Source organism: Heteronotia binoei, chromosome 14 (genome assembly GCF_032191835.1).
Source record: "Heteronotia binoei isolate CCM8104 ecotype False Entrance Well chromosome 14, APGP_CSIRO_Hbin_v1, whole genome shotgun sequence".
NCBI lineage: Eukaryota > Metazoa > Chordata > Lepidosauria > Squamata > Gekkonidae > Heteronotia > Heteronotia binoei.
This window is the reverse complement of record NC_083236.1, coordinates 33,191,383-33,204,932: the sequence shown is the minus strand read 5'-3', so window position 1 is coordinate 33,204,932 and position 13,550 is coordinate 33,191,383. Positions and strand designations below refer to the sequence as shown.

The following is a 13,550-nucleotide window of genomic DNA, read 5'->3' as shown; positions in this document are numbered from 1 at the left end:
GTACAACAGGACTTGAATCTTGCTCAGCAACTAAGCCTGAAAGGGAAATAGCAAGTGGCTACACAGCAAAGAAAAACAAACCAGTGTACAAGAAATATATTCCAAAGACTTTGTGCCAATTTCTTAGAGATACCATATATCACAGTAAAAAAAATGAGCTTGTGCCCAATTGAAATGCAAAAAGATTTTTTGCTTGACGTCAAATTGTGTATATTACAGAACAATATGGCTCTTGAAAAAGCATTTTAATGCGAAATGTGGTCAGAAGTCAACTGACACATAAGGAGTACCTCTATTTTAGAAGTACTTTTCCTTTGGAGCCAAATCATTATACAGAATTGTTGGATTCCACACTGAAGATTAATGGAAATGTGGAGAGACTTGCTGCTTTATAAGTATTTCTGATTATGGACTCTATTTATAGAAAAAACCCGTCTTATTTCTGCAGTGGGACCTTCCCTTATGAAAGAAATTACTGTGATATATGAAGTGAAGTGGCCAAGTTTGCAGATGACACTAAATTGTTCAGGGTGGTGAGAACCAGAGAGGATTGTGAGGCACTCCAAAGGGATCTGTTGAGGCTGGGTGAGTGGGCGTCAACGTGGCAGATGAGGTTCAATGTGGCCAAGTGCAAAGTAATACACATTGGGGCCAAGAATCCCAACTACAAATACAAGTTAATGGGGTGTGAACTGGCAGAGACTGACCAAAAGAGAGATCTTGGGGTCATGGTAGATAACTCAATGAGAATGTCAAGACAGTGTACGATTGCAATAAAAAAGGCCAATGCCATGCTGGGAATTCATAGCAGGAACTCATTTGCATATTAGGCTCTTATTCCAATCCTCCAAAAGCTTACTTATTCCAGGACCTACTGTAAACTCTTGGAGGACTGGCTACATCAGGGGTGTGTGGCCTAGTAGGCAAAGGAGTTCCTGCTACAAAAAAAGCCCTGCACAAAATCTATGTCCCGGATTTTGATAGCCAGTGCAGAGATTTGGAGACATCCTCCATTGGAAAAAGCTGCCGAAAAGGATATTCTTAGAACAACAATTAGCAACCTTCATTAACTTAAATGTTAGCTGGAAAGCGATCAGTGCTCTGAGATCTCCTTCCCAAGGCACCAGATGAATGGTTAGCCAGGGAAAAGGCTTTTATTCAATACAGTAACAAACACAAGTAACTAGCAAACTTCAGTTACATAACCTGGAGAGCTGCCAGGCGGGGGCTGTTTATCCCAAAAGTCCAGCACAGAGAGAGGCAGAGGACAAAAAAAGTATGAGTGTGTGTGTGTGTGTGGGGCGGGGGAGATCTGTTTTGCATTCAGTCCCCAGGTTCCCTTCAAACAGGACAGCATGTCCTCCAGACAGAACGCAGCACACTTCCTTTTTAACAGCCAGAACAACAGATTTTTGTGTTTGTGAACGGCAGCTTCCATAAGAGAGGGCTGAAAAATGTTTGGCTCGAGGGAGCGACACACAACGTATTCTTCCAGAGGGTTGGAAGCAAGTGGCTCCAGAGTTCCCCCATCCCACCCCAGCCTTGCGATGTCAGCAGTCTCCTTATTCATAGTGTATCATTTACATAACAGCTACCCAGAGAGAGACAGACCAGAATCAGTTTATAGTCAGCACGTCACTCTGGATCTCGTGACTCAGCTGGGTTTGGAGGTCGCTCAGTTTCTTCTTCAAGCCAGACAAGGCTGAGAGGACAATGGTCTCAGGGCGGAGAGAGCCGCAGGACTCTACATTGTAATAAAACCTGCATGAGGATAAACAAGACAGGATAGATTCAGAGAGAAATTGATATATGCCCTTGCTGGAGTTCCATGTAAACCAAGGAAAAACAAACCCGAGATCTTTCCTTCCATTCCCAGCGCTAATTAATTTTTTAAAAGGGAGACAAATGGGCGATCAGTCATTCCCATATTGCTAGATCCTGCTGTTATCCGCCCTGCTATTTTGACATTTGCACCCTGCTGGCTCACCTCTTCCAGTTTATCCTCACAATAACCTTGTGAAGTATGTTAACATGTCTGAGAGAGAGTGACTGGCCCAAGATCACCCAGTGAACTTCCATGACAGAGTGGGGATTCGAACCTGATCTGGCCTCCCAGATCCTACCCCAACCACTACACCACACCAACCAGATTCTAACCACTAACACCACACCAACTCTCTCTCTCTCTCCCCTCTAGGAGAAGATGCCATTCCCTGATGCAAGTTCAGAGGAATGCTTTTACTGGAGAAAAGTGCCTCTGCTAGCATAACAGATCTGCAGGGTCTAACTCTCAATCGTTTATTATGATCCAAGATCAGAAATCAAGCTTGTCAAGTGACACAGACATTACTAGGTGTCAGAATATACACTGAGCATGAAACATATTTGCCAAGATAAAATTTCTTCTGGTCACGCTGGGCATGACAAAAACTTTCACGGCTCAGAATCTGAGATTGAAGAATGATGGCTTGGGCTATATTCTGTTTTTCTCTGAAGTGATATTGAATAGAAGTATTGAAATTACTAATTCCTAAGTACTCACTTTATTTTAGTTTATTTAGAAAAGTCTTTAGGCTGCTTTTTCCTATATCTGCTTGGCAATGGTTGAGTCTGTTTTGTATTATTATTATTATTGTTCAGACATTGTAATAGTATGGTGTTATTAGTATAACATTCTGTTATTATTATAGTTCTGAATATATCATTGTTATAGTTCTAATATTGATGTTATTGTTATAGTTCTAATATTGATGTTAAAGTCTTCTACAAGTTTCAATACCTCCCCCCCCCAAAAAACCCTATATATACAAGCATTTGTTCAAATAAAATCTGTTAAAACAAGAGCATATTCTTCCGCCTGGCTGAAAATGCCAAAGTACAAAAGTCAGCTATCTTTATAGTAATTTCATTACAACAGTCAGAAGCAGTGAGACATAAAATTGATTGGATCTGCCTGGATATTTGGACATAACTGGAGTGATATACAAAATCCACATGTTCTGGTAAAACTGACAATATAGGAAGACATGCTCAATTGTTTCTATTGAACTGGATTGACATGGCCAGAGATGTTTCACCTACAGGATATGTGCAGATCTCCCATCGAGTGGGGCAGATGGTAGCATGTTATGTTGGGCCAAGGTAAGGGTCCAACGCTAAGGGTGACCCACTGCATAGGGCAGTTGCAAGGATTGCACAGAAAGTGCACGTGGGACACTTTGCATGTTCAAACACACTATACGGACACAAGGTGGGATTATAACTTGCACAAAAACTGTAGTCTTGGCTACAGAGATGGTCTCAGGATTTTCTATATCAATAAAATAATAAATCAAATTTGAATTGTAATCTGTCTCAAGCAATAAAAACCTCCTAAATAAACCATCCCGTTCAGTCTTGCGTGCATGCATGCAGGCGCAGGAGTTTGAGGGACCTCACTCTGCAAACGGCCCCAACAATACTCTGAGCCCAGAAACAGGACGAACATTCATGTCACTCCCCCTTGCATCATTGTAGTTACCCAACTTCTCACCTTTCTGGCTTCCCACTGGGATCATAAGGAGCTTGAGCCTCATCTTCATCAATTTCAGAGTATTCACTCTTTGGCCTAGGATGAAACAGGCAAGTGAGGCTTCATGCAATGACTTCCCACTTACACAAAAGAAGGAACATTTAGACTTCTAAATATGGCAGAACTACAGGTCCGCATTCAGTAATGTCTAACCATGCTCTGGTGCCATGTGAACATGTCTCAGGCTTATGCATTTCATGTGCACACAAAGCTGCCTTATGCTGAATGAGACTGTTTGTCAAAGTCAATGTTACGTACTCAGACCTGCAGCTTCCCATGGTTGCAGGCAGAGGTCTTTCACCTCACCTACAACCTTATTTCTTAAACAGAGATTGAACTTCAGACCTTCTGCATGCCAAGCAGATACTCTACTACTGAGCCATGAACCCTCCCCCCTTTCTCCTTCCCTTGGACACCACACTTCCATCCTGTTTAGACACAAGTGATAATTTGTCCCTTGAGTTATTTGCCAGCCTTCTGAAGGAATCTGTAGAAGCTACATCCAAAGCGAATACTTTGAAGGAGAACCACAGATACACAGAGATGGCTGCCTTGTTCCACAAGAGGACAACACAAGCGTTCAAAATGCTGGGGTGGGATGGGAATAAACAGAATATATCAAATCAGGGGTGGCCAAACTGTGACTTGGGAGTTACATGTGGCTCTTTCACATATTGTGTGGCTCTCAAGGCCTCCATCACTCTGTTGGCAGGCTTGGAGAAGGCATTTGTCTCTTTAAATCACTTCTCCTAGCCAAGTTATAATTGCTTTCTTTCCCTCCCCCCATCTATTTGCTTTCTTTCCAGCTCTCCTTCCTTCCTGTCTTGTAGTTCTCAAGACAGGAACTTAAGTTAAGCAAGTTTGGCCACCCCTGCACCAAATCATCACAGCATCCTTGAAGTGGATTCTTGAGATGGTAAGCTAATAACATGCAAAATGTATTTAATAATGGCACAGGATCCTATCACCACCCTAACGCTCCACTGAACAAAGTCTGAAGAATTCCTCCAGCTTCTGCAGGAAGAGCTATTGAAGTTGCAGTAAGGATCCTGGATCCATGGCAATATACAAGTGAACAAACAGGTCACAGCAAAACACCCCATAACTAGTATATAGACCAGGCTTGACTCCAAAAGTGGACTGTTGTACTTTTATCGGGGTGGGAAGAGAGGGAGGCCTAGAGGGAAGGTGGGGGAAAAGACAGATCAGGGCACAGCAGCTCAAGGAGACTGCCTTCTCTTGTCTATGTGCACCAGCCTCTCTCTCCCCCTTCTTCAGAGATTTTTTAGAAAGTATAGAAGAGAGTGAAAAGCAGGGTGGCCACTGGGTCTAAACATCTGGGGCATTATCCTGCTGACAAACAGCTGTCAACCCATGTTCACATGCATGTTAAGGTTTGCAAGGCATCCCATACGGCTCACTTCAGAAGGCAACACTTAAAATGATGCATTTCTGGAAACCCACCACTCCTCTGGCTTCGGGTACACTGTGTGCCGCAAGGCATTGTCAGGGTCATACTCGAAGGCCACGCCTGCCGTGGGATTCCATTTGGCATGCTCTTTGCCAAACCCCTTCTTAGCGTAGGCCCGTAGCCTCAGTTCCTGGCCTTTGCGTAGTTTGACAATGAGGATATCTAAAGAAAACACACATATTTGTGACTTTCCAGACCTGGGAGTTCAATCCCACCTATTTAGATGAATTCTCACCTTAGATATGTCATTACAGGGCTCCTCGGAGAACCTGCTGATAACCTGCCAGGAGACCTGAGTACCCCCATATCACTATAGGTATACGAAATTGTCTTATACTGTGTCTGGCAATTGACCTATCTAGCCCAGAACTAGCAACAGACAACTCAGACACAAGCCCCCCCCAGCTCTGCTATTCAAGATCCTTTTGATAGATATCAGAGGTGAAACTTGGGTCCTTCTACAGGCAAAAGAACTTGCATGCATTTTGCACCAAAGCCACCCATTTATGCATCTATGTGAGCCTGATGTTTCAGCTAGGCCACCGGGCATTCTGACTTTCAAATTCCACTGGGATTTCGCAATGGACTCAGTGAGCTAAACGTAAAAGGTAAAGGTAGTCCCCTGTGCAAGCACCAGTCGTTTTTGACTCTGGGGTGATGTTGCTTTCACGATGTTTTCATGGCAGACTTTTTTACGGGGTGGTTTGCCATTGCCTTCCCCAGTCACCTACACTTTCCCCCCAGCAAGCTGGGTACTCATTTTACCGACCTCAGAAGAATGAAAGGCTGAGTCAGACTTTTTTACGAGGTGGTTTGCCATTGCTTTCCCCAGTCACCTACACTTTCCCCCCAGCAAGCTGGGTACTCATTTTACCGACCTCGGAAGAATGAAAGGCTGAGTCAACCTGGAGCCGGCTACCAGAACCAGCTTCCACTGGGATTGAACTCAGGTCGTGAGCAGAGGGCTCTGACTGCAGTACTGCAGCATTACCACTCTGTGCCATGGGGCACTTTTCAGTGAGCTACTAACAGGCAATAATGTTCAGGGCACAGTTTTACATGTCAAGTTTAAATACAATACATATATTAATCTGATCTTCCTCTTAAGGCTGGAGAGACTAGGATTCAAGCAGTTGTGCATGTTCAGGATGTCATTCTACATTTCAAGTATGAAACCCAAACTCAGCTTCTACACACATTTTTGTGGGGGAGGGTGGCGTTAATTATTATAGCTATATTTTGCTTTCCAAACATTAGAGCGGGTGAGGCAATATCTGAACAATGCCTGGTTTGAACAAATAATCTTTTAAAATGTATTGATTTTATTTCATTTCTAGCCCACTCTCCCTGCACAGCTGGCTCAGGGTGGGGTACAACAACTATAAACATCAACGATTAATTTACCATAAATAAAATGCAGAAACACCATACAGTCATTAAAACCTACAGCATCAGATAATTAATTATAGATGGCAACCTGTAGCACAAATGTAGAGTCCAAAGTTCTCTCTATGAGGGCCACAGATGGAATAACTCATGCAAGGGAGTTGGCCACAGTAGGTGGAACAGGGCAGGGGAGGCCAATGTAGATGTTTTACTGTCACTTCAACCATAGGCCTGGCAGAACATCTCCATTTTACAGGCTCTGCAGAATTCTATTAAGGGCCTTGATCTTGCTTGAGAGAGTGTTTGACCAGGCCAGCACCAGAGCTGGAAAAACTCTGGTTTTGGTTGAGGCTAGGTAGACTTCTTTTGGGTCTGGGATCTGCATTCATCGCAGTTTGCTCTTCCAGCAGAGGAACCTATCAAATAACCCTGAGAACAAAAATGCCATCCTTGCAGACATGATTCAATCAGATACGTACCATCCTGTTCAACATAGTCATTGGGGTCATTATCTCTGCTCCGGGATGTCACCTGTGCAAGCAAAGGAAGTCAATGTGAAACACTTCATGAATATAGAATCCATGGTCCTCCCTTACACAATGTTTGCAAAGAGAGCTGGATCAGAATGAAGTCTTTAAGAAAGAGTATACAACCCACTGCAATGTACCTTCTATGAATCACTTTTTGGAATTCATTACTGAGAACCACCATCTCTAGTTCTGAACACAATTCCATAATGGCATGATCCAAAAAATCCACAAAATGGGGCCATGTACAGACACAAGGGATTTTCCCAACAAAAATGGAGCAGCAAGAAAGATAACCAAAGGAGGTGTCAGCAGAAGCTGGGCAAACAAACAACGGAAAGCAAAAGGTAATAGCAGAGGCAGTGAGGAAGAGAGTAAGAAAGAGGTGGTGGCAGCAGGCAAGTGAATGAAAGAGGCAATGAAGGAAGAAGAGAAAAGAGAGCTAGAGAGCAAAGGGGGCAACAAAGAAAGAAGGACATAAAGAGTAAAGCAGTAAGAGGAGAGAGGTGGCAATACTGAAAGGCAGTGAGAAGGAAAAGGGCAGATGGAACAGAAATAACCAGCAAGGTGGAGACCAATACAGGTGAGTGGAATTTCCTCTCCCTGATAGTTTCTTGTGTGTCCGTTTGTCCCTGCTAATACCATCCCTCTTAAATTTCTGACTCTGGCTAAGTAAAGAGGTGCAAAGGTAATTCCCCCCAGTGTTTTTAAGACACTGCTCCATGGTGTATATGTATAGCTGGATCCTAACAACGTTTCTGTCTGCTGTGCAGCTCCAAATACAAAGTGGATGCTGACTTCTAGAATCTTAAAACTGGGAAAAAAGAGGAGAAACTGATCCAATGCTCCAAACTAAGCCATCCCCCCAAAAAAAATTTCCCTTGCCATGAAAGGTGGCACTCATGATCTGCTCCATTCAAGCATCAGATAAATCTGTTCTTTTGAAAGTTCCTGAGACTATGGAGCTAGCTGTAGCTGGACGTCCCTTATTTATTCAGGTTTTCAATATTCACTCCACTGAGGCCTTTGGACTCTATGCCTCTTGGACTTTCTGCCTTAAGGACAGATGGACCTGCTTCCCTTCGAATTTCCAGATGCCACAAGAGAGACTTGCGTGAGAGAGTTTCTGATCCACAAAGAACATTCTAAATCTCACAATGTTTTGGAAAGCAAACAATAGGACCACTGCTCCTGGTTGGAGACTTAGTAATTTCTATCTGGAGAACAGGAACAAGAGGTTGTGTCCAAAGAGAGCAGAAAACATTGTACTGACTGGTATAACCCGAGGATTGTTGGAGATGAGGTCCCGGGATGTAACATGACGGGTCTGGTCCTCATTACATCGGACGTCAAGGGTGAACTCCACCGAACACTCAGGGCAAAACTCGTCACAGGTGCAATCCTTGGGAGAAAGGAAGAAAAGAAGGATGGTATAGGACAACTGGAACTTCCCATTCAATGAGGGTCACTGCTGGTATCCTTCCATGAGAATCAGAAGAAACAGTACTAATAATTGTGTACCACCGAATTGCAACTGACTCATGCTGAGAAGATCGTTTTCAAGGCAAGAGACAACCAGAGGTGGTTTTTCATTGCCTTCCTCTGCATAGCAGCCCCAGTCTTCCTTGGTGGTCTTCCATCCAAGTACTAACTGTGGCTGATCCAGCTTTCAGGTGAGACTGGGCCAAACAGGGCTATTCAGGCTGATACAAAATCTCTGTGTGAGTTGTTAGCATACAGTGATCCTTGGGCTCAGTCCCACTTTCCACAGAATCCCGTTTGGCTCTCCCCAGTAGCCAACTGGTGGGATACAAGGAAATGGCAATTCTGGCAAAAGAATGTGCCAGGAAGCCATGCTAGAGGGACTGAAGTAGGGGATTTTGGCCCTTCAGATCTAAAAGCAGTCCTCCGAGAAACTGAGTTGCTGTCCAGTGCCCCCCACTCACCCTGGAATACTGAAGCTTATCAACAACGTCATCGCTGGTGAGGGGGATCAGACCTGAGGTGCAAAAGAGAAAATAATGAAAATAACCACAGAGCTGAGCCAATGGATAGGGCAACAGGACCACAATTAAAGAGTTTCATATTAGAAATTTCAGGCTAGAGCAGACCAGACTGCTCAAATGCTCTGCAACACGGAGTGATGTGGGTTTTTTAAAGAACTCAAGAAAACACTAGGGAAGCTCCACAGAACTCTCTATGAGCAAGCTCCTGAGGAACTCACCCAGTCTGTGTGCGATGAACTCGTCATGGAGCACAGAGGAGTTGGCATCTATCTGGACCCAGTCGATGGCTGCAAATGAAACAGGAATAAAAAGATGTCAAAGAGAAACGTTAACATGTATTTTGCTGTAAGATGTCAAGAGGATGTGGATCCCAAGGCCACATCTGTGTTGTAAGCCTAGACTGGTTCACTTGTCACAGCTTTTCCTAAGATATTTTCCTAAGATAGGGTGCCAGCACGGTGGGGGTGCCAAATTCAGCCCCCCCCCCCAGGCAAATACCTATTTGCCTCCCCAGCCTCTGAGTCCTCCTCCCTTCCTTTCTCTGTATTTTAATGGGCTCTTGAAAGGTCTCCCCACCATCACCGCTGACCAACTGATCAGCAGGTAAATCCGTGCAGGGGGCCACCCCTTCAGTGTGCTCATGATCAGCACGGGGGAAGCATTGGTGGGAAGGACGAGCGGGGGGAGGCCTTTCAAGAGCCCCCCAAATGTGGCACTTTACCGCCGGTTCCAGCCATTAAAATACAGAAGGGAGGCAGGAGGAGGCGGTGCTGCAGTGAGGGGCGGCAGATGCAGCGCAGCACCACAGGGGGTGCCACGGGGCAGGGGGCGGGCAGCAAGGCTGCCTGGGGCACTATGTGCCATAGGGCCAGCCCTGCTTGCACCTGCTGATGTGCTTTCTAGAACCCTCACTCTTCTTGTGGTAATGGAAAGGGCCATCAAGTCACAACTGACTTACAGCAGCCCCTCAGGTTTCAAGAGACCTTCAGAGGTGGTTTGCCATTGCCTGTCTCTGCATAGCAACCCTGGACTTCCCTCATGATCTCCCTTCCAGGTACTAACCAGGGTCAGTCCTGCTTAGCTTCTGAGATTGGACAAGCTCAGATTAGTCTGAGCAATTCAGGTCAGGATACACTCTTCCTACCTGAAGCAAAGACCCAGAGTTGCCTTTCTACTACCTCAATGTGGTGGGATGTGCTTTGGAAAAGCCTAAGAGGCATCATTTTCTGTCTGCAAGAAACACTGATTCAGAAGCAGCTGCCTCCATCATAGGAAGATGTTTGGCTTGGAACTGACCAACATTTTGTGCTTGGCCCATGGCAGCAATTTTGCAGTGATGCCCACTCCTTGTTCTCAAAATTCCAGGAATGCCTACAGGGTCAGGGATCCTGGGTTCAGGAATCCTGGGTCTGAACTAATGGGACTATAATCCTTGTACAACACTAAACTCATTGACCACCAACGCCAGACATACAGAATTTATGTCATAGAGATGCAGAGCCAGAGTGCCATCTACCTACATGGTGCCACATGGCTAGTAGAGTCCTTCAGTTTTGAACCAGAATTTGAGGCTGTGTCATTCTACTTTTTAAAAAAAGTCTGTTGTGTGAGTGTGTGTGTGTTGCCATCAAGTCACAGCTGATACAACGACCAGGTTTTTGAAGGCGAGAGATGTTTGGAGGTGGTTTGCCATTGCCTGCCTTTGCGTTGACTCTGGTTTTTCCAGGAGGCCTCCCCATCCAAATACTAGCCAGGGTTAACCCTGTTTAGCTTCCAAGAGCTGAAGTCTGTAGTAGTGAGCAACATTCAAGTACCATAGTACCTTAGAGGCCAACAAAATTATGGTTTTCAAGTATTTTTCAAAGACTATGTGCTATATTCACATAGACTGGTATCTATGCGTAGTAGCTATCTTCATAAATCACGTTGTTGGTCTCTAAGGTGCTCCTGGACTTAAATTTTATTCCACAACTGCAAACTAACATGGCAACCCACTGGGAACTATTATTTTCAAAAGTGTGTTGTTGTTTTTTTCCTTGCAGAACTGTGTAGTGGATCCCGAGATGTGGGGGAAAAGACAACAAAAAGCAGACTTCTGACTGACCCCCAAACAGCCATGCCTAACCAAAGTAAAAGGAAGGACAACACCAGTTCTGGAGGGGAGGGGGAGAACTTGGAGTGTGTGTGTGCTACAACCAGACTTCTTTGTACTGCTATGTCTGCAGGGACATAGAAGAGCTAGTGATTTGTGCTAATACTTCTGGGTACAGAGGGAAAAGGTGTGATAATGATCTATCACTGTGCTTCTCAAAAGCAGGGGTGGGGAACCTTTTTTCTGCCAAGGGCCATATGGATATTTATAACATCATTTGCGGGCCATAAAAAATTATCAACTTTAAAAACAGTGCTCCGCCGAGGGAGAATGATTCAGGTCAGCAAAATTAATGCAAATAATTGTTTTTCTATTTGAAGTCATGTGGGGAGAGCCTAACCTCACACACACACCCGGCCCACCGCCCTAGGCAAATGCATAGGTCCAGGGCTTTTTTGTAGAAAAAGCCCAGCAGGAACTCAGTAGCATATTAGACCACATCTCCTAATATTAGCATATTAGGTCACACACTAATTAGCATCACTCACACCATCTGGGATAATCACGTGCAAACTGAACTGTGACAGTAACTTTTCCAGGCCCTGCAGCAATTCTGGCCAGCCAGCCAGGCCCCAGGGAGACTGCCGCACAGTACATCTGGGCCCTGTGATTCCTGCCTGGCCCTGGGGAGGCTGCTGCACAGCACAGCTGGGCCCTACAATCCTTGCTGGCCAGCCAAGCCCCAGAGAGGCTGCCACATGGCTCGGTTCGGCCCAGCAATCCCCGAGGGCCACTCCAAGTGACCTCGAGGGCCGCATACGGCCCTCAGGATGGAGGTTCCCCACCCCTGCTCTAAAGAGACTGAGAAGAGGGACATCCCAATAAAAAATTCAAGGCTGTGTGTGTACCATAGTAATATATATTGGTGTTTATGTATAGTAGCCATCTTCACAAGCCCATGGGAAAAACAGAGAATACTGATTAAATAGGAAAATACCTATGGTAGGAACTTCAGCTATGAACACCCTCCGGATAGAGTTTGCAACCCTGGAAGAGAACAAACAAGACTCACAAATAATAGGTATTGCTTTTTAAAAGAAATGTTCATATTACAAATTTTAAATGCAGTTCACTCGTGTTTCAATTTTTGTTCCTTAGCCTACCTAATAGGATTTATTTAGCACATTTCCATCCCACTCTGCTTCCAAGGCCCTCAAACCAGCACTCATCGTCTCCCTCTTTCATTTTATCTTCACAACAACCCTGCCTGGCTAGGTTGGGAAGGTTAGGCTGCCTGGCCCAAGCTCACCCAACCAGCTTCCATGGTAGAGAAGGGATCTGAACCCAGGTCTCCGCTATCCTAGTCGGGCAACCTAACCGCTATATCAGGCTGCCTCTCTGAAAATATTTAACCGAAGAGTCTTCGCAACGGGAATCTGATCTCCAGCTTTCCACGAAGGCCGGAGAGAATCGTCCCTTCAACCCTCGCCCGGAGCTCACGCTAGGTCGGTGTTTTCGATGATGAACTTGACATTCTCGTCGCTGAGCTCTGTGATGCGCACCGTGGGCTGGTTGGCGTAAGGCATGGCCGCAGCCGCCTTCCCGGATCGGCGAGATGAAGGGCGGAGCGAGCCCGGCGAGAGAAGCACCGCCTGCCCGGGAAGGCTGAGGAAAGGCAGGCGCGGCTCGTCTCCTCGCTCTCGCCCCCCAGCGACCTGGGAGGACCTGCAGCCAATGAACCGATTCTCTTTCTGACAAGCCTCGCTTGTTGCTTGCAGGCATGAAGCATTCTACACGTGTTGGCTTCGGCAGTGAAAACACGCACACCCAGGTCTTAGGGAGGATCACTGAACGATGGATAACATTTTATTTCAGCATAAACTTTCATGGACCTGACTGCATTCCTTTCAGATGCAATGAATGGATCTTCACTACAGGGGTTATGGCCCTGGGGAGGGGGGGGGGGGCGGGGGGAGAGACACCCCGAAATGTTATTCCAGCATCAATTGACTGTGTATTAAAAAGCTGGTTCTGTTCAACCAGATAATATCATCCTAAGCAGAGTTGCACCGTTCCAAGTCCAGGGTTTAACTCTGCGTACAGTGCAGCACTGTTGGAAACCCTTGTTATGGAATAGTATTAAATGTATCAAGATGTGTAACAGACATGTTAGTCTGTCTGCAGCAGTAGCAGATGTGTACAAGTAATACATGTCATTTTGGAATAATAACAATAAGGTATGGTGTTCTTATGAATTAAGAAAATGTAGCAGTGTGAAGCCATCAACTTTTATTTCAGCATAAAATTACACACCGCCTTTCTCTCCACTGGGGACCCAAACAACCCTCTCTTCCATTCAGTCCTCACAAGAACGGTTCTTGAAGAACCCTTTGAGGTAGGTTAGGTTGAGAGAGAATGAATGGCTCCAAGTCACTTACAGTCCAATCCTAAGAGCACTTTCCTGAGAATAAGCCCCATTGAATAGACTTTAGTAGAA

The 13,550-nt window shown here is 45.3% G+C and overlaps 1 protein-coding gene across 1 annotated transcript; it reads right to left on the bottom strand.

Moving 5' to 3' along the window:
- Positions 1-1,135: 1,135 nt before the first annotated feature.
- Positions 1,136-12,834, bottom strand: POLR2C (RNA polymerase II subunit C). The gene is made up of 9 exons (XM_060254534.1): positions 12,554-12,834; positions 12,051-12,100; positions 9,180-9,248; positions 8,902-8,954; positions 8,229-8,357; positions 6,908-6,959; positions 5,036-5,204; positions 3,533-3,607; positions 1,136-1,761 (listed from the first exon to the last, which is right to left on the bottom strand). The coding sequence occupies exons 1-9, from the start codon at positions 12,637-12,639 to the stop codon at positions 1,617-1,619; spliced, it is 828 nt and encodes a 275-aa protein (XP_060110517.1). The 5' UTR covers positions 12,640-12,834; the 3' UTR covers positions 1,136-1,616.
- Positions 12,835-13,550: the final 716 nt, after the last annotated feature.